Source organism: Zootoca vivipara, chromosome 9 (assembly GCF_965207765.1).
Source record: "Zootoca vivipara chromosome 9, rZooViv2.hap1.1, whole genome shotgun sequence".
Lineage (NCBI taxonomy): Eukaryota > Metazoa > Chordata > Lepidosauria > Squamata > Lacertidae > Zootoca > Zootoca vivipara.
Genome location: NC_142592.1, coordinates 36285150 through 36312261, shown reverse-complemented (window position 1 = coordinate 36312261; position 27112 = coordinate 36285150). Strand labels below are relative to the sequence as shown.

Below are 27112 nucleotides of genomic sequence, written 5' to 3'. Positions count from 1 at the left end.
TACTGAAGCCATGTGGTTCTTACCCAGAATTTTACTAAAAAGTGTATACCTCAAAAGTATGTACAACCCTGTGTGGTGTTGTATAGTCAGTGTGAACTGATTTAACCCTGCAGTTTTAATTGGGGGGGGGGGGTTGGAGTAATTTTTTTCTGGAACACTACAGCCAGAAATTACATTTTCCCAGTTCTTAGTTTAACCCCATTCCAAGTTGTGTAGGTATCTCTCTTTGTATCATAATGTTGATGAAATTTCTTCAAAGCGCTGATGAGGTGAGGAAGGTAATCTCAAGGTGACCACACTGCTTAAAAATGAGTTGTGTGATTCTATAATGTGAGAGGTGTTTTTGTGAAGATTGGTGTTAGACTGCTACTTTGTTTGACATTTTGGTGGTTGGACAAATGGTTTCTGAGGTAGGAAAAAATTGTGCGGATTTTCTTTCTTTCATAACCTGGTAGTATTTGATCAAAAAACAAAATATTCTGATTTAAGCAGGTCTCATGATTACTGGTACCCCAGTTTGACTGCAGAAAAACTTGTAAAGGCAGTTATAAAGATGTTGGTTTAATGACACTTGTTTTCTTGCCTTTTCCATATCATATCACATCACATATATTTTCTAGTTTTTATCATGGAATGCCCCCCTGAGAGGAACAAAGGCCATAAGCATAGCACTACAGTTTGAAGAATGAGCATCCAAGTTGCTCTTTTCCTTCTCTGAATTCTGTTCTAGCAAGATTGTTTCCAGAGTTTCACCTTTCCAGGCTCCCAAAAATGTTCACAGACATTTTGCATGCCTTGTTGTTGTTTTTAAAGTAAGTTTGTTACATTGTCTAGTGGTTCCCAATGAACCACAACTTAAATTTCAGATGATTCAGCAGGTAAACTAAAAAATGAAGTTTTAGGTTTATTTTCTCTCTTTGTGCAATTTGATATTGCGGTTTCCATCTGTGACACCCATGTTTTCTGTAAGGTGAAAAAGAAGTTTTAATTTAATAACAAAAGTAATGTAGGGATACTGTACATACTTTCCGTATAGCTAATTAGGCAATAGCATCTATTCATATTTTTGAAGGGTATTTCACTCTAGTGGGGTAGGGACATTACCCAAGACCGACAAATAAACTAGCTCAAATCATTTGTGGAAAGGTGTTAGCACTCTCTTAGATGAATTGCTTGTGTTTATTTTTTTAAATGTTCGTAAAATAAAATACTTACTTTGAGAGACTCAGTCTGTGCTTGTAGTAAAAAGGCTGCTATGCACTGCTGAAACCGATTTCTATGCTGTATTAGAAAAGCGTTTCGTAGTCCAAAAACTAAGAAAACAATTGACATATGGTAAGACATCTTCCACAGCTTTTACTTCAGACCTCTATAAGGAGCAAATATATGTCACCTTTGAAACAGGCCACATGAACTACTTCAATGGAACAATCCATTGATTGGCTTTCAGACTGCATGAAATATCAACAGTACTTAAGCTTGGTTTTGGATATACAAGTAAGTAACCGGGGATAAGGGATTGAGAGTGAGCTGCAATCTTGAGAGTAATCTTCTGCCTTTAGGGAAAATAAAACTACATGCTATGTGGTGTAACTATTTTCTAAACAACAACAATTATATAATGAGCTGCACTTCTGTCCTTTTTTTGACAATTTGACATAGTTGCATATCATAAAAACTCAAGCGAGGACATGATTTAGATGGATATTAAACCAGTGATCACATGGGGTTGCATAAAATCACATAGATAGGAAATGCAAAAGCTAGGTCTTCACCTGGATTCTATTTTTATACAGAAACAGGAGCAAGTCTGAATCCATGGAGAGGAAAAGGAGTGAAGATAGTTTCCTTCAATTTAGAATAGTGGGCAAAATGAGAAGTGTTCCAAAAAAATTAAATTTCTTTTGAACATTGGTTGGTTTAGCACAGGCAGTGGTGTTACATCTTTAATCCTGAAGCGAGGCAGGTCTGTCTGATCAAAATTGATTTCCTTCATCACATTTTCTCTGATTTACCATGTAAATTCTCTTCACTACCATTGTAAGCTGTTGGACCTATGTACATCCCAGAGGCTGAAGAAAAATTGAGGTGGGATGACTGAAATGAATATGTATTTTGCTCAAGGGGTAGCAATTTGCTTATTTGTATTGTGTTCCAAATATTGTAAAAGAGAACTATTTAAGATGGGCACAGAAAATATCTGTCCCTACATATATGCCATGCATCTACTCAATATTTGAAGAATGTAACCAAGCCATATGTAAAATGTATTTAACATACCTGTTATGTGGAAGGACTCAATATTTCTTACTACCATTCTGTCTAATGGGATAGGCTGGTCAAGCACAGTGCAATAGCCACCACCTTCAAGCAAAGATTGCAATTCGGGAGTGAAAAAGGGGCCAACAGGTGTTAAACTCAGGTCAGAAACTGCAGATTTCTGAAACAGAAAGGAAAACCAATACATTACCTAAGCATTCTATATTCTGGATTGTAGTGGTGGCATTTCTGACATGTAGTACTTGACTTAAATTTGTGAATGGCAGCTCTTGGAACTTAAGTCAAAATTGCCACAAGATTAAAATGCTCCCCCCCCCCTGTTCTATGGCACTAGCTTTGTATCATAAACACATTGCAAGCTCTAATAATTTTTGTTAAATGTAACAAGTAGGCATTCGGTTGGACTGCTATGTTCCAGTTCTTTAAAATACAAACTATGGTGCCTCAATGTATCTGAAAGCACACGAAACCTTAGTCACATCAACACTATACATTTAAATAAAGCACGTCTACTTTCAGATGCCTGCTTTTTACATCTAAGTCAACAAGGTAATAGGAGGTGGTGGGTTAAAAGGAGCCAGGCTTGGGCCACCGGGGACTGCATCTTCTTTAAAAAAATAAGTGCATATTGCAAAGTGACTACTTGCACGAAATCAAAATATGGACCTGTACCCCTAAGGGGTTACCAAAATGTGCCCACTGTGAGGCATTGTATAATTGTCAGGGTCTGTTCTTCATTCCTTTGATATGTCAGCAATTCACAACTGTTCCCTCAACATTTTTACTTTAAAATAATGATTTTAAAATATTACGTAAATGTTTACTGCACCTACAGATCAAAATGTGCATGAACACGACAGCTGTAGCTGATCTTTCTTCGCTTCTTCTTACCTTTCTGTGCCGGTTAGGCTTTGTAATCAACAGCAAATCGTCAAACAGAAACAGGTAGACATCAACAAGTCTCATATGTTCTGAGGAATAAATGCAAAAGTAAACACTGGTTCTTATTTTTTTTATTTTGTAACAAAACTTCGCATTTTCTGCATTAAATTCATTACTACATTTTGCTTTTGGATTTATCTTGACTGAAAAAAATTGGAAAATTACTTGCTAATAGATTCAAGCATAGTTTTTCTAGTTCCAGAATTCTAGGAAGTTTGTTTTAATTAATAGAACTGAACTTTCAAGTTTTGTGGCTCAAGCTCTAGAGATTAATTTTAAAGGAAATAGGAAGCCAACAGCTGCCCCATATCACCTGCTCCTTAGTATTAAAAACTCTGGATTTGAGAAATATTCAGCTTTGTAGTTTGGGTTCTTTAACATTTGCAATACATGAGCAGCCAAAGTAGTATGGAAGAATGGTGAATCACTATTGCTTGCATAACTCACATAATATTTTAATAGTTTTTAGCAGAGCTAGGGACATGACTGAATCTCCCACGAGTAAAAGATTATCAAACAGATTATAGAGCAAAAATAACCAGGGATATATATTGTCAACTTATTTGTAAGATTCCATATCAGTTTTAAGTATATCACCGCCTGCCAGTTCATTTCAAAAGCAGACAGCAGATTAAAAAAATAATCTGTTTTATGCTTCACTCTCAGCAATCTAGTTCAAATTTGGCTGCTAATTATGAACAGAAAACTCTGAAGTTTAACGTATTTCTCTTCTGGAAAAGCATATTTATTTAAAAGACCTACTTTTACACATCTTGTTCCCCCCATCTAGAAGAGTGGTACTGAGACATCACTCACACTGATTTTATCCTTTCTGAATATATTTTTATTCTTTGACCTTGTTGGACTGCAATATTTTGATGTCATGAGCACTCATGTTCAACAATATGGAAGCAAGGAGTAGTGTTAAATTGAGTAACCCCACTAACAGCACACACCCCTTCTGTGATGTCTGTACACAAACCTCTGTAGCAAGGGCCTTTGCTCATATAGTTGTATATGCAAAGCCTTCATCAAAATCTGGAACACTGAATGATTGAGGTTCCATATTCTGGGCGTGGGCATGCCTTTGCATGTATAACTCTATGCAGGGAAATGGGATCATCTTTAGAATGGTCCTGGTTGCGGGCAGGACCTCAACCCAGTTCCACCCCCACCTCCATGCCAGGGTGGCACCACAATAATCCCAGACCTATCTGGCCAATCAATTTTGAGCTGGATGATTGTGGGGAGTTTAAAAGCGGCAGCGCGATGTGTGCTGAGCACCTGCTTCTCGCTGCCGGACACCCGCCCACCTTCCCTGTCTTTATATGTGTGTGCTTTGGCCTTGCTTTGGCCTTTGGTTGGTCACCTGTCTTGGGGTAGGGGCCAGGTAGGAATTTTTTCCCATTTGGCAAATTGGCACTCGCCACTTGGTTTTTCGCCTACCTCTTAGCAATCGTCAGAATTTTTTAAAGGTTTGGCGGTTAGGCATTGGCTCATTCATTTTTGGGGGGAGGAAAGGTCAGCCATCGCCTGCCCCTCCATTTGTTATGGGGTATTCCGTTATAGGAATCTGGGGCCTGGATCCTGTTTGAAGTCTGCTTGAGGGGCTAGGGCCATGCCAGGCCTCTGGGAACACCGAGGTAAACTGCAGGCGGGGTCCCCCGATGTGGCTCCCTCTTGGGTGGTTTACCTTACTTGACTACCTGCAAAGGGGGCAGGAGTCAGATATAGCGTTTGCCAATGCCTAAGCCAATACCACTCCTGTAATTAAATAATTCAATAAAGTTGTGGCCAAAATTTTATCCAATAACAAACTAAAATTCTGTGTCTGTGTGAATTATTTTAATAAGGGGGGCTGGTCTGGGGCCTTGCCACACAAGCCCTCTCTTTACAGATGTTCATGCTGTACGAGCAAATGTCAGGTGTGGACATAACACCAGGGGAGGGTTTAGTGGTGCACCCCACTCTGTGCTCCCATGTTGAACATGGAGGTTCATAACATCTTAATACAACACCTGTCCAGCTTTTATTCATATCCTCTCTTTAGGTTTGCAGAGTAGTTTGAGTTAGGTATACATTTCTGTTCACTGTGTAATGTAACTATGATACAGAAAGCACTCTTTACCTGCTAGGGTTAATCTCCCCTCATGAACAAGAAATCTTTTTGTTGGTGACAAGATGTTTTCATTTGGGTTTTCTCTTAATAAGTTCTTGAGACACTGGTAATGGAGAAAGAGATATAATCATGCAACTTTTGAATAAAAAGTGGTAACAGTGCAATTAAAATTCTGAGTAACAGAAATAATATAATGGACTATTTAATTGGGTGACTCGGTACATGTGTTAGACAGAGACCACCTTGACAGCCAATCCTATACAGCAGCAGTAACTAACCTTTCTCAGTCTGAGGGGCACCTTGACACACGCCCAACCCTTTGAGGGCTGCATGTCAAAATGGGCATGGCCAATGTCAAATTAATTCCTTGCCTTCTGACTGAATCCATTTATAAATGTTGTATCATTACAAAGAACTACCCCTTTTCTTTTCCCCTTCCATTTTTGCTTCCTCCCCATTGATTTCCCCAGGAATCATTCCCCAAAAAATCTATTTACATTCCCACCTTCAGCCCCCATATTATTTTATTGTCCTCCAAATTATTCACTCCATTTTCTCATCATGAAGAGTTCTCCCTCTTCTCCCTCCCTCCATATTTGCTTATTACTTTTTCAGTGCTCACTTGTATGGGAGCTGGTCTAAGATCTGCGCAGTCTGTGTGGAGGCACCTCTCCAGAGTGTATTTAGAACATTCTAGAGCTAGTTGTGTGACGAGGCTGCCAGAAATCCCCCCTTAATAATTCACAACAGACATAATATTTTAGTTTGGGTTTTTGGCATTAATTATGGCCACAACTTTATTCAAATACAATTCTAATTTGAGTGTTGGCTTAGGTTTTTGGTTAACCATTTGTCCTATAAGAAGGACCATCTTCTGTCCATTTAGGACAGGACTCAATTCATCTGTCCCCTTGGGACAGGACTCCGATCTTCTGTCCACTTGGGACAGGGCTCACATCATCTGCCCACTTGGGACAGGACTCACATCATCTGTCCACTTGGGACAGGACTCACAATCTGTCCACTTGCGACAATACCAGCTCCGACCTCCCATGGGTATAGGGAAGTCAAGTAAACACCCCTGTGAGAGGAGGTAGCTGTGCCCAGACATTCTCCCCTCTCGACCAAGAATGTTTCCCAAGGCTTCGTACTCTATAAATGGCCCCCCAGCCCCGCCTATGGCGGGGATGTAAGGGCGAGAGAGTAAGCCCCAGGATTCCTTTAACTGAATACTTCTATGTGGAGCAACATAAAGGAATGGGGGGGTAGGCATCTGGATGCCACACCCCTCTTCCAACCAGATTCAATAACCAAAAGCCTAACCGCCAACCTGACTCTGGGGTTGCGCGCTCATCTCGCATTATTGGCCGAGGGAGCCGGCATATAGCTTCCAGGTCATGTGGCCAGCATGACAAAGCCGCAGAGTCGGTCACGACTGGACCTAATGGTCAGGGGTCCCTTTACCTTTACCTTTAACCGCCAACCTAACAAGTTGTGACGATTTGCTAAGCAGTAGGCAAAAACCAAGTGGAAAAGCCAATCAGCCAAATGGCAAACTTCCTACTGGACCCTTGCAAAGCAAGTGGCCCCGTGAGAGGCGAAGCAAGGTCAGGCTAAAACCTGTAAAAGAAAGCGGTGGGTGGGAGGGAGATTCAAAACACCAAGCCAGAGTGATCCAAAAGTGAAAGAAACTGAGTCTAAATAGGGGCCCTCCCTCCAATCACATTACTTACATTTAAATATCCACGCCCCCATTACTCATCACCTGCAGGGGCCTAGGCCCCAGCCAAACCCTTTCTGGATTTCTTCCCAGCCCTTCCACAACCCGCTTTATATTTAATGATATAAAGCGCTTTACCTATTTTGCAGTTAAGCCATATTTTAAGTGTTATTTTAAGTGTTTTATGCAGATTTAAGAAGACCCTGCTAAGGACATATTTTTAAGATGAATAAAAATTGCTTACCTCAGGAACAAAAAATCTTTTTTCTTGATCCCAAAGTGAAGGCCAAACTATAATTTCTTGTAGCTGTTTAAATTTCTGGAAGTTATCCAGCCATTTCACTTTCCCTTCCAAATCTCCTGAAAAGATACACCATGGAGCAGCAAGGTTGGCTTACTGAAAATGAAATCTCTGTCCTTCATTAATATGGGCCTTAGCATGAAATCCCACAAGCAATTCTCCCCATGCCTGGTATAAAAATACAAGCACAACAAATTAAAGAAATAGGTGCCTTTTCATGGCACATAAAACCTGCTGCCTGAGGCAGCCCTACCACTCTGCCTATTTGGTAGGGCTGGCTCTGTGAAAACAACTCGGAACAACTTCTGAACCAAGAATGCAGTTTCAGACCTTCTCCAACTCACTTATAGATTTTTCCACCTTTTCTTTAATTGTACCAATGACAGATTTCTCGGCTGCCTCTGTATTTTTCCATATATTCTTCAGGAGAAGGGGGTAGCGGGTCAGTTTGTGCAAAGGGGCAACCAGCAGTTCTGCGAGATGGAGACGTTTGCACCGCTCGTTCTGTTCACACCACTATCGAATACATATAAATTTTGTATTAGGATTAACAAGTGTACTCTTGACAGGAAGCAAAATAATGCTTCATACCGCCAACCAGCAGTGTGATACACATTTCTCAAATGAAATAAATTTCATGAGAACCCTGCATTTTCATTGCTTTCAGAATGGCAACCCAGTTCCCATAGCAGAGGAATAAATACACCCCCTTCTCTCATACCTCACACTTAATGTGGTAATAATTGGGATGAATCATCCGCCTAAATAAAAAAAAAAGGAAGGGAAATATCATGCAGGTAAGTCTTTTATGTGTACAGGCCTCAAGGTGGTGGTGGAAAAGGTTGCAGAGCGCATTCACTTTTCCACAGGAACTAGATTTCCACATATTTCTAGGCCCAATTGAAAGCACTCACATTAGTGATTAAAACCCTAAACAACATAGGCTCCAAATACCAGAAAAATCCATTCCTTCCCTACAAACGCTCAGGTGTCCCCAGTTCAGGCTAACATAAGAAAATCATCCCCAATAATTCCCCGCAATATCATATTTTAATTTAAAATGACACATTTCTTGATGTATAAGCCACATGAAGTGGAGGGGGATGATAGTAGAGAGAGAGTGATTTCTGATGAACAAGGGTGGGTATTGATGTTTATTATTAGTTCATTAAATGTGTACTTTAGTTCACCCTTAATCATATCGGTGAACTGTGATAGTAATTGACTTTGAAAAAACTGCTGTAATATCACAACTGTAAATGTTGAACAAGGACAACAGGAAAACAATTGCTTTACTTTCAAATAGATCCCAAAATCTTCTCTTTTCTTCAGTTTTTCCAAGTAAAAGATAGCAGAGGTATAATTCAGGCAGTACATCTCATGACTCTGACACAGGTTCCCTTGGAAATACTGCAAGACAAAAACGTAAGTCATTGAGGGCAATATCAAAAAATAAGTTATACTCAGAATAGACTCAAGCCCATTGCAAGACCTTGGGATCCCTTACAACTCTACAGTTCTATGCTCTAATGAGTCCACTTGCAGTATGACTAATGTTGCATATCTCTCTTGGCATTGTGAGTACCAAATATTCATTTATTAGATTTATACCTTGCCTTTCCTCCAGAAGGAGCCTATACCTTTATTGCACATATTTTTTTTGGTACTTGTCCACAACCCTATGTGATCAGAGATATCTGAGATGGCAAATAATTCCTTGTTACTTCATAATAAGGATGGATCCCCACTCCCAGTGCATGATCCACCCACAGTTAAAGTCTTTTCCCCCAGTGTGTGCTTAAGATAGTAGCCCAATCCACACTTACCTTCATAAGAAGTTCCACTGACATCAATGGGATTCACTTTTGCCTAAATATACATAGCACTGTGCTACAGAAAATCCCCACTGAACTAAATGAATTTTAAAATACCTTTCGCTGGACTGTATTTTTTGTTTACAAAGAGAAATGAACTTTTGGAGAATTTTAACTTCACATTCTTGCTGGCTGTTTCAGGTCATTCTCGGGTCTTTGCTTAGTGGTGCTGAATCTTAAAACTCATCAACCCCTCCACATAATCAAGAATAAGATGAATTCCAGAACGGTAGTCATGCAGCCAACAAATTCATGCTGGCATCTTAAATGTTAAAGCTGTAACATTATACCCACTTACCTGGCTGTAAAGCTGCACTCCTGTGCCCACTTACCTGAGAATAAGCCTCACTGAAGTCAATGGGACTTACTCTGAGTAGACACAAGCAAGATTGCTCCATGAGCACAACTAAACTTGTATAGGGCTGCACTGTAAGAAATGTACTGTGATAAAAACTCTCATGGGCCAGAGCCTACTTCATTGGAGCTATGAAGTGGTTATCTAAGTGGGTGTTTATATACCCTATGTACAGAGAGAAGAGGAAAATACTTTAAAAACAAAGTCAGGCCAAGAAATAATGCTCCCCTTCCCCTTTGCCCTGGTTTCCCTCTGTCAGTCAAACTCAATTGCAGTTGGAATTGTAGTTTCATTGGGGCTACAACTTTAAGCATGTGGTTAAAGCACAGAGCAGATCAGAAGGTCTGCGGTTCGAATCCCCACAACAGGCTGAGTTCCCCTTGCTCGGTCCCTGCTCCTGCCCACCTAGCAGTTCGAAAGCACGTCAAAGTGCAAGAAGATAAATAGGTACTGCTCTGGCGGGAAGGTAAACAGCGTTTCTGTGCACTGCTCTGGTTCGCCAGAAGCAGCTCCCTCGGCCAGTAAAGCGAGATGAGCGCCGCAACCCCAGAGTCGGTCACGGCTGGACCTAATGGTCAGGGGTTCCTTTACTTTTACACACACACACACACACACACACACACACACACACACACACACACACAACTTAACTGTGGATGGATCATGCCATGGTCAGCATGTAAACTCTAGGTCATTTCCAAACAAGTTAAAAAGCAGCAATTCCAATACAGATCCCTGTTTCATTTCTTGACAGTGAAAACTGTCCATTTACTCCTAGTCTCTTCTTTCTGTTATTTAACCATTTTTACTGATGCATAAGCTAAGCTTAACACCCATTCACTCTTACCTTTGTGAGCACAGGGATGAAATCTATGGAAGGCATAGGCTGGACAAGGTGATCCTTTATAGCACTGAAGAAACTGGTCACAAAACTGAGGCTCACCTGTAAGAGAATCTTATTTAAGATGTCCTTTGGATGAAACATTCAACTGCAAGGCACTAAATGAGCTCTGTGCTTTTATAATTTAGTAGAAGAAAAATGTAAAGCCTAGTGAGCACATTCAGCTTTACTACTCCAAACAAATACCCAGGGATGACTTGAATGCAACATTTGCTACATAGACTATAAGTGAGCCATCGTTGCTTTAAGACAAATGCACTAGAAGATGTAATTCCACAGGTCTTAGATGTCTAATTTTCCCAAAGGGAGTATTTAAATAGTAGGACCCACATTGCTTTGAGCTTGTTAAAATAGTTTTGATTTAACATTGTATTAAAGCTATAGAATGAAAAGCCACAGTGCTGATACATGTTGTTTACGGTCAATCTACAAATTAAAGTGTTTTCTCACCTGATTTAACTCCTCTAGGTTGGCAAACAGTAGCCCAGAGTCCACATCCGAGAGAAACTCCTTGCATTGCAGGTACCTTAATGTATCCATAAATATCTTCAGAAAACATATCAATGCCTAGTTAGTTATTTCTTCTCCAAATCCCTGAACCCCAGGGTTGCTACAGATTTCCTTTTTTGAAAAACATTCCCTACCCAAGTTCATTATAGCTCTAGTAAACATAACAAATGGACTTCATTTGTCGTCTTGCTGCTATACACCTGCCTCTAGCACTCAACAAACATTCCTTCCCCCCTGAAACTTGAAATCTTTCCCTACAGACCCTCCATGCATGCACTAAACACATAAGCAGTCATATTCTAGGAAACATTGCAGATTCTGTATTGCTGACATGCTGAAAAGAGCAATTTCCTTGTCTCAGTAAAATGGTCACTCAATTAATTTGAATCAAGCTATCCTGATGGCTTAGATTCTAAAGAATTTAGGCTGCAATCCTTACACATTAACCAAGGAGTAAGTCTCACTGAACTAAGTGACCCTTACATCTAGTAAACATGTAAAGGTAAAGGGACCCCTGACCATTAGGTCCAGTCGTGACTGACTCTGGAGTTGTGGCGCTCATCATCTCGCTCAATTGGCCGAGGGAGCCTGCGTACATGTGGCCAGCATGACAAAGCCGCTTCTGGCGAACCAGAACAGCGCACAGAAACGCTGTTTACCTTCCCGCCAGAGCGGTACCTATTTATCTGCTTGCACTTTGACGTGCTTTCGAACTGCTAGGTGGGCAGGAGCTGTGGCCGAGCAACGGGAGCTCACCCCATTGTGGGGATTCGAATCGCAGACCTTCTGATAGGCAAGCCCTAGGCTCTGTTGTTTAACCCACAGCGCCACCTGCGTCCCAGTAAACAGGTGTAACCAAGTTATTCAAGTGACATATAATATTATTGAGGATGAGGCATCTTCATCATAACAGGACTTTCCACGGAATACTTTGCTGGTCTCTGAAAACATTCTCTTTGAAAGACCCAACTGCTGATATGGTGATAACCTTGTATAACCTTGTTTTAATTATCATTCAAAACAAGTGATGATACATAGCTCAGGAATTTAAATGCTGTTATGAATTATGGGGTAGATGGTTCGGAGGCTGTATGCCCGAGCCCCCTTCTAATTCCTGGATCCAGCATGGATTCAGTTCCTGGTATAGCCAGGTTAGCTCCCTGGTGAGGTAATGACCTTCTGAGTATGGGTCATTAAGGTAACAAAGGAAGTGGCTCTGTGCCAGACAGAAAATGGATGGGGGCCCTTCCCTCAACATACTGGTAGTTAGACAGACAAATTCCAGAGCTGTGTGTGCAAGCCAAAAGTGAGAAGCTGCAGACTGGGCAGTGGAAAAACAGAGCCATTCCTTGATTTCTGCTGGGATCCAAAGTCTAGAAGTCAAATCAATGGGTTTAATTTACAAGAAAAAGGGATTTTAACTAATCATCAGAAAGAACTTCCTGAAGGTATCAGGCATTCAGCAGTAGAACAGGCACCCTCAGAGAATAGTGGGCTCTCCTTCGTTAGATTTTTTTTTTTAAGCAGAAGTTGGATGGTCACCTATTGGGAATGTTGGAGCAGTGAATTTCCTGCATCAGTTGGAGGTTAGATGCCCTTCCAAGTTTGTGACCCTATTTTCTAACAAGTGATGTCTCTGTAGCTGAATGGCTCAATGCACTTTCTAATCTGTAGCCTGTTTTTAACGCTTGTCAGAATGATGCTCCAGTGAGCTGCAATACAGAGATCCGTGTTTAAGTACTGCTATGAGCTAATTGCAAAAGGCTGCCTCCTGCAGGAACAAACCGTTGTGTGAAGGTACTTTCCATTTAGATTGATAGCTAGTGACATAGCGAACACCTTACAATGTGAAGGAAATGGTTGCAAAATCCAAACCTACCGTTTTGAGAACCTGGAGATGATCAAGAAGGTAGGTGCATTCAGTTGTGAAAAGCTCCCACAAGGCTTCTTCCTTCTTCGTATCTAACGGATCACCACTGGCTTTTGGCTCAAGCTGATGCATATTCATGATTTCCTGCCAAGATTTACCCTATCAGTTGAGAGCACAAACACAAATATTTATGCACATTTCTATACAAACAGCTCTTCCGTTCAATCACTGAAGCTGTTGTTGGTGCTAAATACCCTTGTTTGGGTTGTCATTGGTTTCTGCTTATGCTTCAGTGTTACATTGTAAAAGACTCTTAAAGTATAGTTAGAAGTACTCTACAATTTACACCGAAAAGAAGTATAATCCATGTCTGCTTAGAAGTTCATACATACATGCATACATGTATATTTTCTTCCATATGACCAGTTTATTGAGCATTTATCCTGATTTGTTTGTAGAGTGTTTACACACATTCGCATTCAGTATGTCACTTTCCTAACCATAAGAAGGAAGAGTTTTTATTAAAGTGGATTTGTGGTGCTGTCACCAAGGTGACAGAGGGCTTATCTGTGTTTCCGCTTCTCCTGCTGCTTTCCCCTGGGGAAAACAGTTCTTTAGTGCCTAGTGAGAGCAAATGTCAAATTGGGGTTTCCCTGGATTGCCATTTGTTCCAATTGAACACTAAAGAGTGGGTTTTCCCTTGGAAAGGTCAAGCGGAAAACTGCTCTGACCTGTGCTTCCTAGGCATGGCACATGTGGAAGTGTGAATGAGCCCAGAGTGCCTTTATCCACTTCAATTGCACAAACCTAAAGTTTTGGTATGCACTTGAAACCCTCCTTCAAAATAGTGGCAGTCTGGAAGCACCATGTATATATGTGTGTGTGCTCATCTATAAATAAGCGGGTATAGGATTGCAGAGTTAAGGAAAACCAAACAGAAGAATAAAAATGAGGACCAACACACAAATTGTATCATTGTAGTATATGAAGCATTTTCGTACCTTAACACTTTGAAATTCATAATCGCTATAGTCTGGTATCCTGAGGGTTACTGTGGACAGACAGTTTTCCAGATCTGATATTTGTTTGTGTTTGTCTTTACTCTGTAAAGACCAAAAAACGCAGCAATAAATCTGTGAAATCCATAGTCATGGGGAAGATGTTGGAGATAGAGGATGTTAAAGATTCTTCCTCAAATTCTGATTTGTGCAAGCAGACAGCTTTCTCAAAACTGAATTTTGAAAATGTACCAAATTTTGAATTTATTGTAACATGATTACTAACTACTACAAGATATAGATCCATAAATGATTAGTCTATTTTAGAATAATGGATTAGTCAGGTTTGACACAAAGTATATGTATGCCACTGTAGTGAAAGATGGTCATACCAATATTTGTGAGGTAGATATATTCCCCTAATATATTTATTGTTAGGTAGATATATTTCCTTAATTTCTCGTATTCAGCAGAATTACAGAACTGGAACCTTAATCACACTATCCATCCTCCATAAACATAGTGGTGCACCAATCTCTTTCTATTAAAAAGTGCCAGAGTGGAAAAGTTAGAAGCAAGGCTTCTGTGTCCATAGAGCCATATAGCCTAAATTTGCTTTAAAACAGGTGGCTGCTGAGGTGCTGGCTCAGCTGTAATGTTGCACAGAACTCAAGGCCTCTGCATCTGATTCCAGGAGCTGCTGCATTCCCAAAGGCTGAAAAGGTAAAGCAGCTACCTTTCTCTCTCACTCTCTTTCACACTCACTTAGAGATGTTTCCCTGTTCCTTTTTTAATAAATATCTGCATGTCCAAGCAATACCTGAAGTGTGTTTGAGTACATGTCTGCAACTTTTAAAAATCTGCTCTCTTTGCATTTTATTCAAAACAGCATTCCAAAATAAAGATGTGCAATAAAGATGTGGTCTGGGGACTGCTGGTGGAGACAAACCCATAGAGTTTTGTTCAATCTGTAGAAATATTGGGGCAGGGAGAGAAAGCGGGATTTGCAAAATACTCACAGTTCCTTTTTTAGTAAATGGCCACCAGGGCTTTTTGGATTCTAATGTATAGAAACAAGGACAAGGGTTAGCTATAGAAACGATAAAGTATTTCATGGTAAATTTGACTTCATGGGAAGTGCAAGGTGGGAATCAAAAACAGGGCCATCTCTTCCATTGGCATCTGTATTCACCTGAGCTGTGCAGAGATGCTGAATGGTAAAGGAATTCTGCTGCACTGTCTGATATCAGCAAGTCTCCTGGGAACATCTCGAATCCAGGCAAGCTCACCACCACCGAGCTGTGCCTGCGTTCAGCTGAGTTGTATAGACTGCAAGGCAAACACAAACATTGTGTGCTGCTGCTACTACTACTACTCAGGCATATCTAGGGTTCCTTGTGCCCTTGGCAAGGAGCCGTACCAATGCCCCCCTCTAAAAAAACCACTTTACTGTGGTGCAAGAAGGACAGGAAGCTTCTCCCGTGTTTCATCTCACCGCAACAGTGGTGTCATGCCACCCCTCACACATGCGTCATACATCCCGTAGTGTTTTTTGCTCTCCCCCTGGGCCTGCACCTCTGCTGGTTTTGCCAACCCTTATGTACGCCTTTTGTCCTCCTAAGAAATGATACTCAGGTTTGAGGAGAGTCAGTCATGGTAAAAAAAAAACCTGAAACTCACTAAGCTTTATTTTATCTTCCATTAAAAGACCCCCAGTATTGGTAAACAACTGAATATTAAAACGACCAATTTATATTATAATTAAAACGACCAATATATATTATAATTTATATTATGGAGAATTAAACTCAATGGAGCTGCTGGAGAATTGTGTCACCTGAGTGTGCTATCTCAACTTGTGTGTGTGTGTGTGTGTGTGTGTGTGAAGAAGCTGGTTGTCTCCGTGTGAAAATAGTGCATGATCTTTAATATTACAATCTCAAAGAAGTGGCTTTGGCAGTTTCTTCAAACCATCCCAGACTTCAAAAGTAAAAAAAGTAAAATACTATGGCATGAAGAGAACCGTCCGATTGGCATGGTAAGGCAATGGATGCTGTAGTGCTAATTTAAGAATGGTTTCCACACAGCAGCCATTTCATGTGCACCATCCCAAAGAGCTGTGAGATGACCGAATGAAGATTCAGTATACCCTTTTAATAGAAATGACATTCAAATACATGACCATTAGGTAGGGAAGGGAGAGGATTTTGTTTGGTTCACATTTTTAAATAGTGACCAAAGTTGCACATTAGAACACAATTATCCTAGATTTTACACTTCTGTGAATTTTACGATACAGCTTAAAAATGTACCCATATGCACATTTATTTATTTATTTATTACATTTACTTATTGTTTACTACAAAAATGTCTAAGATTTAAGTAATATCTAAATATTAATTTTCATATAGATTTTTTTTTAAAAAATAAAAACATTCACATAAGGTAGTCAAGAATTTACACATGCGAACCTGCGACCGTTCCCTAAGATAGCCTTATAGTGTTGGCATGGCAGGTAGCTAGCAAGCTACAGTGCAGATATCGCAGCTGAAGCCCAAATGTAAATGACATTTGTGACCTTAACATGCTCTGGAAAAACTCAGCAATTGTCAGTGGATTTTGTGATTTGGCTTTGCTAAGCACACCACAGAATTCATGGGGCATTCTGCTGTGTCAAGTCAGGTCCAGAATTGGCCTGAATCGTGTCATGCCACAGTGGGACTGTAGGGTAGCCTTGTGACGTTGATAGTCCTGCTGCCAGTTTTGCAAACTAAGTTGTCCCCAAAATCTAATATGACAAGATTATTCTGCTGACTTTTCTTGCGAGTTGTGTACCTTAGATTTACAGATGGATGAATGTTCAAAAATTTGTAATGAAGCTGAAATAAGCATAAGACCTCCAAAATTATATTGAAGAAGAAGAAGATACTGTTTGGTTGACTTTCTATGAGACAGATCTGATTTTTCTGAATTATGTTTGTTGTAATGGTGTATTAGCGTTGTAGATTTGTGGACGGTCAATAATGTTTCGGGTTTGGAAAAAGCAAATATGTGCTGTGGTCAGTCAACCTTAACAACAAAGTGAAATGTCACACCCTCTGTTCTATGGTGTGTTCAGGTCACATAGAGATTATCATAAATTCTAAAACTGGAACCTAAGTGACAGAGAATCATAGAATGGTAGAGTTGGAAAGGATCCTGAGGATCATCTAGTCCAACCCCTGCAATGCAAGAATATGAAGCTGCCCCATATTACAGGGATCGAACCCACAACCTTGGCATTATCAGCACCACACTCTAATCAACTGAGCTATCCCCTCCAAGATTTGCTAGAAACAATGCATTCTGTTGATTGCTGGATGGATCAGATTTGATTTGTGGCCCACAAGTAGCATTAATGTGGTCTTGATGTCAGTTAGGCACATGCCTCATACCCATTGATTTCAGTGTTCTGGGCTGTGACCTTTATGTATTTAGAAAAGCTACAAAAATTAATAACAAATAACACAAAAATAAAAGAGATGTTTATGAGACTTCTCAATAAACAATAGCTGGGGCATGCCTGAGAGTCCATTTTCAGCCTGTAAAGCAACTCTCATTAAGGTGTGCAAGTGGCGGAAAGTTACAGTGCTAGTCCCATAAATTTATATAGAACAGATCTTGCTAGCTACAGTAAATATGTCACTCTTGACTCTTAATGGCTCATTAAGAGTCAACAAAAGTATAAAAACGAACGAGGGAGTGTTTCTTTTTTGCCATTTTCTTTTTAAAGAAATACGTACCTGCTAGGTTTATGCAAATGTAATTCCTGAAAAAGGATAAAGCATTCTATGTTAGTCTTTATAAAAAGCCACAAGAATGGCACTTTTATCCTTACATGCTCTTGCTGAAGAAAGGAATTGCAAAGTGGAATTTATATCTTAATCATTTCAGTGAAACAATTGTTTCAGAACAGAATCGAAACTCACCTGTTCCCAACCCCTGAGCAAAAACCGAACCTCCATAACAGTGGAGATAAGTGCATCTCATTTTAGTTAGGCTTGGAACTTTGGGGAAGGGGAGTTTAACCCTTCACCTTCCCCTGGGATCCCAAAGAAAGTTTCCTCCTTTCCCTCCTCCTTAAGCTCCCATTTATTTCCGAAGGGAAACTCTCATTGCAGCTGCTACTGCAATTCTAAAAAAAGATTCAGTGATACAAATAAGGAATGGGCAACTAGATGTGTGCTGGTTTGGCTATAAAGTGAGGTGGTGGTGGGGGGAGCTTTGTTTTCAGACCAGACAGAATATGGCGGTGGCTCAGGCATGGACAGTGGTAGATTTTGGGCTCTCAAATTTCAGTGGCGCCCTGTGTGATGCTAAAATTCGGCAAACACAACCTGCCTCTCACTTTCTGTTCCACATCATTGCTGCAGCACCCCCTGTCGTGTCCAGCCAAACCGGTTACGCTATCCTAAAACCACCTCTGACATGAGCATCACCTCCACCTCCTTACTTGCACACAGTTTGCTCTTTGGAATAATTCCCCGTATTGGAGGAAGTCTGGAGAGAAAAGGCTTCAGTGGAAAGCAGAGAAGAAAGGAAATAGGGCGGGGGACAGGCTTCATTACCATGCCCCCTACTGAGTTTAGTTTTAAAAGTAAAAGCAAACAAAATATGCCCCACTTTATAGCCCCCTAATGTGCAGGTGTTTGGCTATTATGTGCTATTATTATTATGGCTATTATCCTGCTCTCAAAGAGAGGCATCACATGTAATCTGGCCTAGCTAAATATGGATTAGACTGTCACATTCTCCTTAAATCTAATGGCTGTAGTCAACCAAGTTTTACTCAAGGTTGGCGCATTGGAATTAATGGACCTAATTTAGTCATGGCCATGAAATTTCTATGGGCTTACTCTGAGTAAAAGTTAGTTGATTACAACCTTAAGAGAGGCAATGGCTTGATTTATAGTACCAGTCTTCAGCTCCATCTGAGCAATCAGCAAAACATACCAAACCAAGGAAAGAGGAAATGTGTTACTTACCTGAACACGTTCCTGAGAATTCTGTTTCCCCTTAGTTAGGGAAAAAGGGCTGATCTCCCTCATGTTCTGCAATGTGTTATCATCAACACAATAATCTTTAGGATGTGGTGGAACTGATAGTGCGTCAGCCAATGAGGAGTTTTCTTTCAGTGTCAGTGAATCGGTGTGCATGCCAGAGTTGGAGGTCGAAGAGCAACTCTGAGAATGCAGAGTACACCTCTGATAAGCAAGAAGAGTTGGTTCAGTTTGTGGCATCTGGTTGTGCCCCCTTGCACTCTCAGTGCTGTTTTGTAGTGAAAAGACCTGAGTGAGTGATGAGGTGCTGCTTCTTAGCCTCCTAAGAGTTGGAGAAGTAGAAATCCTCCCTGGAGCATGCCTGTTAAATTGGTAAGGTGTGAAGTCACCATCGTCATGCTCCACAGATGGAACTTGGAGTAGATTTGGGCTGTCACTAAAGGCCCTCCTCTTGGTGATATTATTAGGGCTGGATGGGGCTGGGGTTTCGCAGGATGAAAAGACAGCATTTCCCAAGTCACGCTTTCCTGCCAAATCCAAATTGTGTTCTTGTGGTTCGGTCACCTCAAGAATATGACATTGATCCTCCAAGCAGACTGCTTCATCCACGTCAAAAGATTTGCACTCCATTTTTATGAATCCTTTAATCACAGCGGAAAGATCTACAGCCATTAGAACAGAGATGAAAGGAAGGATTTCATTCTCAAAGCCAACATTTTATATTTAAAAACACCCTTGTGCTGCTACAATCCAAGGAACCCCCTTTGGCAATGAAAGACTTGCATACCAACACCCTTTCCGATTGTGATTCACTGGAGGGAAGGTGTTTTTGATGCCAGGTTTTAGGGGGCAGCGTAAGAGATTGGAATGGGTTCTGCAGTCAGAAGGAGAGGCTCTAAAAGCTTTCCACGAAGAAGCAGAAATCAACCAAGGCACTTTGTTCTGAGGCCGTGGATTCAATTATAAATTTATACTGGCTAATCCCTGACTTTGATGCTTAATCAGCACAGACCTGTTCATGTTGGTGAAATGTTAGGGTCAATCCGATGCACCACTGGACAGCATGGGGCTTATTTCCAAGTAAATCGGGCTAAAGTTGTGCTGCCCATCATTTTAAAGTAGCTTGATTTCGCAGCATTTTGAATGGTTACAACGCAAAACTGAAAAGCACCCGAGGGGAGTTAATTAGCAGTATTCTATAAACAGAAGCATGATACCATAACACATGAATCTGATAACGCTCTAGCTCAGTACTTACTGTTTCAACAGCAGGTGCGCAGGGATCACTGATACAGCCAGCTTCCTTGGGTGTAAACATGATCCTGCACGAGAAAATGTGTAACAGGGAAGTTGTTTAACACAATGACTAAAGCCACGGGTAGTTTTTCTGCCCTTTTAGACTGAAGGGTGGAAATTCCTCTTTTCGCTTTCCCAGCCTCCTTTCTGAATGCAGGAATAGGGAACTTGTTTTTCCTCTTTGCATGTTTCCAAGGGATTTATTTATCTCAACAGTGCAAAGGGAAGTGGTAGCAAGCTCGTTTACAGAAGGTAACATGATCTGCTGCAACACATAACTGATTTTCTATGCTTTTTTGGGCATGTTTGTTGAATTCTCCTTTTCTTCCCAATTCTTATTCCACCCACCCACCCCACACCCACCCCGTCCAGCTTATGAGTTCAACATTTTGACACATTAGCTTCACTCGGGGAGAACAACGGATGAAAGAGGATCAAGAAATATGTCAACAGGGGAGATTTGACAGCCAGTGCCTGTCCTTTGTGAATAAGCGTACAATTAGAACAGCTCAACCTTTCCTTTGTGATGTTCCCTTTGCTGTCCCTCCACACAAAGAACCTTCCTGTGTCCTTAATAATGAAGCCCTTTTAAAAATCCCCCCTTAAACTTCTTATCAAAATCTCCCTTCAATATCATGTGAATGTACAAAGTATTCCCACCCCTGCTGATAATAGCATAGATGACTCATGTTGACATAATACTGGTAGAATGTTTTGTGGTTGTGATAACACTATATTTTCTAGCTAGATCACCTAGCCCATTATCGTAGTGTTATATATACACTATTAGATATGACATAGTGTAGCAAAGCAGTCTTCAGTTTTTCAACCTTCCACCCACAAATGCTTTCGGGGATCCCCCCTCCCAATCCCTCTCTCTTTCTAGCATGTATGGTGGTAGTGCTGTTGTTTTGACCTACCAGAGATCAGTTCATGAGCCCATAGAGGTTCCTGACTCACCAGCTGAAGACCAATTCTGTTGGTAGCAATGAGCATTACCAGGGAGCCGGGACATCCCTGTGTTTTCAAATCTCACCTCAGCTTCGATTTATGTGGCCCAATGAAACTTGAGCAACTGCAAAATGTAACATGGCAAAACAACACCAAACAAAATATGGACAAAATAGGGCTGGTGATTTACCAGAGATAGTACGTATCAAAAAATGGGGATTGTCCCCAATAAACTGGTCGGCATGCTACAACTCCTTATGCCAACAAAAAAGGGGGAAACAACTGAAACAAGGAGCAAAAAGCACAGGGTAGGAAAAACAGAACAGGTTTTTTTGTCCAATGCACTTCCAACTACGTACTCTGGTCCTTCATTAGTGAAATCTGCAATTAATAAAAACATTTATAGTTAGCAAACTGAATATTATATAGAAAAACTTTTCACGAACAACATGCCAAAAGCATGATAGGAAGAACAATTCACAAAACAATCTAACAATCTAACAACTTGTCAAATGAAAATGTAAATATTTTAAAATGACAGTCCCTATATAGTAATGGTATCATGAAAATAGGATACATACATGCAATTCTGAATCTTCTACCTCTACTCTTAAGACGCAACCACTTGAAATCAGGAATTTGACTTTGGTGTTGTATGGTACATGGTGTAACTCCTCAGCCTAGAGTTAAATTTATGAAGGCAGGCAGCCTGCCCACTGCAGAACCACCTGGCTTGTTTGCTCAGTGACTGGCTTCTATAAATACTGTATAAATGTTATACCTGCTTCAGATGTGTCTGGACTGGCCCTGACTCCTGAGCATTAAAACATCCTTGGCAGGTACCTGGAGCAGAAAGGTTTGATTGTTGTTGACATTTTCAGTAAAACAACAAGTTTAAACTGTGGGGTTTTAAAGATTATTATTTTTAAAATAATAGATGATAGGGCCCCTCTGAACTTTTACTAAAATGAGTTGTATATAATTCTGTATTAGAATATAAAATATAGAGATAAAATACCAGTATATACAAATTACTAACTCTCAGTGAACTTGTGAAGGAACCGATCTGGTGCCCCTGTCTCGGGGGCACAACATCCCGTTTCACCCCCCAAGGTGAATAGGAACTTGCCATTCTGCCACCACACTGCCCCACCACTGAAACCCTCTTTTATGTGGGTTGCATGGCAGTGCCAGCAAAGCAGTGATGATGGTGGGTTCCGGCGAGATCATGCTGAAATCCCATGAGATCCTGTGTGCTCTGTAAGATCTTGGTGAGATCTTGTGAGATTTTAGTGAGATCTCATGAGACCTTGCTAGGAGCTGGTGCTGATGCTGGTACTGCCTCTCTGCTCGTGGCGGCAGGGGGTGGCCCTGTCTCTTGGGCTTCCACCATCTGAGGCAGCTTGCTCACCTTGCCTCATGGGTCTGTTGGCCCTGCACTGCTGGTACACTTGCACTGCACCAACCACCCTGCCACCTCACCCCTGTCTTTCAGAGCAAGCAACACTGACCCTCCTGCTGGGAAGCTAGTTTAGCAGCCACACCCAAAATACAGGGTTTATTCTTTACCATCTTAAAATACATACATCTTACACTTGTGGAGGTTGGCAGGAAGCTATTTTTCTTTATAATGTGACCGGTAATTCAGCTCTCCCCTGCAACAACAACAACAACAACAACAAAATATTGAGAAGCGGTGTTATCCATTTTGTGCTACCAAGCATAACATTAAAAAGCTGGTGGGTTGTCAAAACAGAGTCTTCCAGCCCAACGTATTCCACAGAGTTGAGTTCAGTTAGATTCTAAGTAATTGTACAACAGCATTGTTTTAAAATCCACAGCATCTTTGGAAGACAGGAGGATGGGGCAAGAAAACCAGAAGAAATTGATCCTGTCTCTGGTTATCCCCTTTGCTGCCCCCCATCCCATACCCGGGGGTCACAAGCCGCTAGTGAAGATGTCTCTGCCCACCCTTCTTTTGTTAATAATACTCTATTGCATTTTGAAAATTAGTGTAAGGAAGGTTGCCTCTAAACTAATAGGTGGTGTTTTTTGTCAACTGGAGAAGGCTATTGTTCTGTGCGTAATCTTATTAAGATACTTAATTGTTTGTTACTCTTCTTTGTTACTCTTCACCACTCCTTCACGGTGGTAGAAAGAAAAAAAAGACAGCTGTTGCTTTCATCCTAGGATTTAACTTCATCAAATGTTTTTTAAAAAACATGTGCGATTAGAGGATTCCCAGTCCATTTAGAAAATGAGTCATAGTTTGCATTAGGTGTTATAATAAAACATGTAGTTCTCTGTGTGTCTAACCACCATGGGGAATGATAGTTCTCTTGCAACTGTAGAGATTACCGTGCATCCTACCACTTTCCCAAGAGCTGGATATGGAGTCTTGGCTTTCCTGATGTTTCTTAATGCTTTATTTTCAATATTTAATAATTTTTTGGTTATTGCTGTAACGCTGAAGAATCCTCAGCTCCGTAATCCCATCAATATATTCATTCTTAACGTCTCCTTTTCAGATCTTATGATGTCCCTCTGTGGCACCACCATTGTTATAGCTACAAACTACCGTGGATATTTCTTCCTGGGAAAGAGGTTCTGCACTTTCCAGGGATTTGCTGTCAATTATTTTGGTAAGCAAAATAGCTAGATATGGTTGTTGCTGCTGCTGCTGTATTGCTATTATAATTAAAATACATTTATACCCTGCCTTTCATGGCAAACCTCTTTAAGGTGGTTTGCAAAGATAAATAACAGTACAATTTACAGTTAAAATACATTTAAACAGACAAGTTGGCAACAATATCCAAACTACAAAACCAGAATAAACAGCCAAACGTTTAGTTCCCTCTTGAACGACAACTGATGTGAGATCTTTGGGTTTTATTATGTTAAAAGAAAGAAGGTCACGAAGGTGCTTTGCAGTTTTTTTAAAAAAGAATAAAGGTAAGTTTTAACAAAATTTCTGGAACATCTTGGCCCAATTCAAATAACTAATTTTGTTGTTATTTCTAAACCACTGCTCAAACCACCTTTTTCAGAGTAAGTCCCGCTGAAATAAGTATGACAGACATTTGAGTAGCTAAACATAGATAGGATTGGGTAGCACAGCTGAAATTTTAAGCTCACTTATTGTGCTATCCTATACATTTCTACTCAGAAGTATGTCTCATTGACTCCTGTGGGATTTACTCCCAGATATGTGTGCATAGGGTTGAAAAAGTACATCCCATTGATTTCAAAAATGTTTGGAATTTCCTATGAAATATGAGTAACAGTATTGAAATGTGGAATATTGTGGTTTGATTATTCCTAGCATTATTATTTTTTTTTGCCTTTCTTATTATCTTCCAGGAATTGTTTCTCTTTGGTCCCTGACCATTTTAGCTTATGAAAGATACAACGTGGTCTGCCAGCCTTTGGGAACTCTCCAGATGAGCACGAAGAGAGGTTACCAGCTCCTTGGTTTTATCTGGGTTTTCTGTCTCTTCTGGGCTGTGGTCCCACTCTTAGGCTGGAGTTCTTATGGACCCGAAGGAGTCCAGACATCATGCTCCATTGGCTGGGAAGAGAGATCTTGGAACAACTATAGCTTTCTGATTGTATACTTCTTGTCCTGCTTCTTTATCCCTGTCTTGATCATTGGGTTTTCATATGGCAATGTCATTAGGTCACTGCGTGGGGTAAGTAGTCAACTGTTTCCTCCATCCTATTCCACCTCTGTGCCTGTTTGCTGAGCAATGCCACCTCCATACTTTTATGTCACCGAGCCAATTTGTTCTTGGTGTTAATGCATGCACAAGTTTGCAGCCTAAATGAAAGCCCAAAGGATTCCTGGCTCTTTTCATATTTGTATCTGGTCAATGTCAGCATCATCATGTAAAACAGTGCAGACTTTTAGAGCTTTAAAAAGAACTTGCATATGCCTATATAAGCAATGGACAGATTTTTTAAATACCAGAAAATTCCTTTTATGTTTGAGTTCCCATCTGAAGGCACTATAGAGTGACTTGACCAAAGCAGTTTAGGCAATTATGGCCACATTATCTTTGCACTTGATGTTAAAAATCAAAAGCATGTGCATGCACATATACAACTCAAGAGCACAACTCTTTTTTAAAAAGACACACAAGTCTTGGGCTGCAAAATGGTGCCCCATCTAGAAACTGTCACTCAAAGCAAGTGTTAAATGATGTGAAGATCACAACCCTTTATGCTAAAGCCAATTCTGAAGCCTAGTATCTTACCATAGTATAAGCTGCTGGTTTTAATTTCAAACTTTTCTGCTTTCTAGAGTTCCCAAGTAATTTACAGCACGGAATCAAAATAACAGCAGCATTTAAAAGCTCAATGATGAAATCGTGATAAGAACAAAACGCAAAAAATTCAAGGACATAAATGTAGGTTAACAGAAGAGGTGCCCAGACTGCAATAAGAGCAATGGTGATTTGGAAGATATTAGCTTTCATTCATGCACCTTGTAGATATACAACATGCAGGCTTTAATGTAGACATAGGATTTGCATGAGTCCACATAGCTGAATAAATGCCTCTATTGAATGGCTAATGCTGTTGATTTGATTTAACAGCTAAATAAGAAAGTTGAAGAACTGGGAGGAAAAGGTAATCCAGAAGAAGAGTTTCGAGCCGTAGTTATGGTGCTTGTGATGGTGGTGGCTTTTTTGATCTGCTGGCTACCGTACACAGTCTTTGCTCTTAGTATTGTTATTGATCCAGCCCTGAATATTTCCCCTCTGGCTGCAACCATCCCAACATATCTCTCCAAAACAAGCCCAGTATACAACCCAATCATCTACATTTTCTTGAACAAACAGGTATGGCGCCGTCTTCTGTATATTTTGTTGGCTAGTTACTTTTGTAGTGTATTTCATTTTGTAGATTCAATCGCATGCTTCCAACTTCAAATCTGCTAGTCACTGTAGATCCTTTGTTTGGGCAACCCTATTCTCCCCTACCTGTCCCTCAACAGGATATTTGAAATTATTTATCTAGGTGAGACTTTATATACATTTACACAAGCATACTGACTGGGCAAAGGCAATTTGTACACTTTCACATACAGACTCCTCTTTCGGGTCTGCTCATGCATCAATATTTCTGGATGCAGTAGCAGGACTCTTTTGTGTGTGTGTTGGGGGGGGGGTTTCCCCCACTGCTGGACCATTTCTCCAGATGGTTGGCATTGCCACTGCTGGGTTGACTCTGGGATGACTCCAGTGAAGTCACTGCATGAGCAGAGTGAGTTCCACTCATGCAATGTAACCTCTCCTCCCTCCTGCATTCCCTGTTCTGGGGTTGGGGAACCCCCAAGGTAGATTTGGGAAGGTTATGGGGGCTACACGAGGTGAACAGAAAGAGAAGTTCCATTACATGAAGGGAAGTTGTTCAAACCCCACCCAGAGAAACTATTAACTCTGGTCAGCCCAAATAGAAAGGGCCTTGCAATAATTCTGAAAGAAGCTCATATGCATTGTACTCTGGTGAACAAGAAATGGATAGGAAGACCTTACTGAAAGACCACAGGATGACATGTACACTGTTCCCAGTTAGCAGAATATAATCTAATTTAGGGTTATACCCGAAAGGGTTTCTATCTCACTGTGACAGCACAAAGCACAAGCATATTGATTTCCCTCTTTTTTCTTTTTGCAGTTTCGTGAGTGCGCGGTTGAATTTATAACTTGTGGCCAAGTTGTTCTGGCAAAACCAGATGAAGAGATTTCAACATCCACAGCTCCAGATGAATACAAAACACCTTGTAAGATCAACCAAGTGACTCCAGTCTGATGTAGTTCTATTGGCTGCATTTTACAACATTTTGTGCACTTTCTCTCCAAGAAAGATAATGAAGCACCTCTTTTGTGTCTTGTTAGTAAATGATCCATGCCAGAAGATAATAAATGTCCATAGGGCTGCTTATGATGAA

General features: G+C 40.6%; 2 protein-coding genes across 10 annotated transcripts; one reads left to right on the top strand and one right to left on the bottom strand.

Moving 5' to 3' along the window:
• Positions 1–541: 541 nt before the first annotated feature.
• On the bottom strand, positions 542–21876 carry PLEKHG7 (pleckstrin homology and RhoGEF domain containing G7). 8 transcript variants are annotated; one of them, XM_035126831.3, is made up of 19 exons: positions 21738–21876; positions 21126–21537; positions 20168–20231; positions 18895–19571; positions 17653–17678; positions 15063–15199; positions 14890–14930; positions 13874–13975; positions 12882–13031; positions 10943–11038; positions 10439–10534; positions 8659–8772; positions 7707–7878; positions 7306–7421; positions 5351–5444; positions 3172–3251; positions 2281–2440; positions 1216–1313; positions 542–963 (listed from the first exon to the last, which is right to left on the bottom strand). In XM_035126831.3, the coding sequence occupies exons 4-19, from the start codon at positions 19537–19539 to the stop codon at positions 856–858; spliced, it is 2235 nt and encodes a 744-aa protein (XP_034982722.3). In that variant the 5' UTR covers positions 19540–19571; positions 20168–20231; positions 21126–21537; positions 21738–21876; the 3' UTR covers positions 542–855. The 8 variants fall into 8 exon arrangements, with proteins under 8 accessions (XP_034982722.3, XP_060135683.2, XP_088508705.1 ...); XM_060279700.2 differs by having other exon boundaries at positions 12882–13016; XM_088652579.1 differs by lacking the exon at positions 21738–21876 and having other exon boundaries at positions 18895–19578; positions 21166–21293.
• On the top strand, positions 20249–27112 carry LOC118090744 (opsin-VA-like). 2 transcript variants are annotated; one of them, XM_088652584.1, is made up of 5 exons: positions 20249–20457; positions 23685–23798; positions 24520–24848; positions 25755–26000; positions 26839–27112. In XM_088652584.1, exons 1-5 carry the CDS (start codon positions 20391–20393, stop codon positions 26971–26973), a joined length of 891 nt encoding a protein of 296 aa, XP_088508710.1. In that variant the 5' UTR covers positions 20249–20390; the 3' UTR covers positions 26974–27112. The 2 variants fall into 2 exon arrangements, with proteins under 2 accessions (XP_088508710.1, XP_034982726.3); XM_035126835.3 differs by lacking the exon at positions 20249–20457 and having other exon boundaries at positions 23477–23798.

Coding starts and splice junctions, on each gene's coding strand:
- PLEKHG7 (XM_088652579.1), bottom strand. CDS start 20,227: ATGTTTACACCCAAGGAAGCTGGCTGTATCAGTGATCCCTGCGCACCT. Junction 17,679..18,894: donor ATTCTCAGGAACGTGTTCAG/GTAAGTAACACA, acceptor ATCCTTTTTCAG/GAATTACATTTGCATAAACC. Junction 13,032..13,873: donor ATGAATTTCAAAGTGTTAAG/GTACGAAAATGC, acceptor CTCAACTGATAG/GGTAAATCTTGGCAGGAAAT.
- LOC118090744 (XM_035126835.3), top strand. CDS start 23,477: ATGGGGAATGATAGTTCTCTTGCAACTGTAGAGATTACCGTGCATCCT. Junction 24,849..25,754: donor TCATTAGGTCACTGCGTGGG/GTAAGTAGTCAA, acceptor TTGATTTAACAG/CTAAATAAGAAAGTTGAAGA. Junction 26,001..26,838: donor ACATTTTCTTGAACAAACAG/GTATGGCGCCGT, acceptor TTCTTTTTGCAG/TTTCGTGAGTGCGCGGTTGA.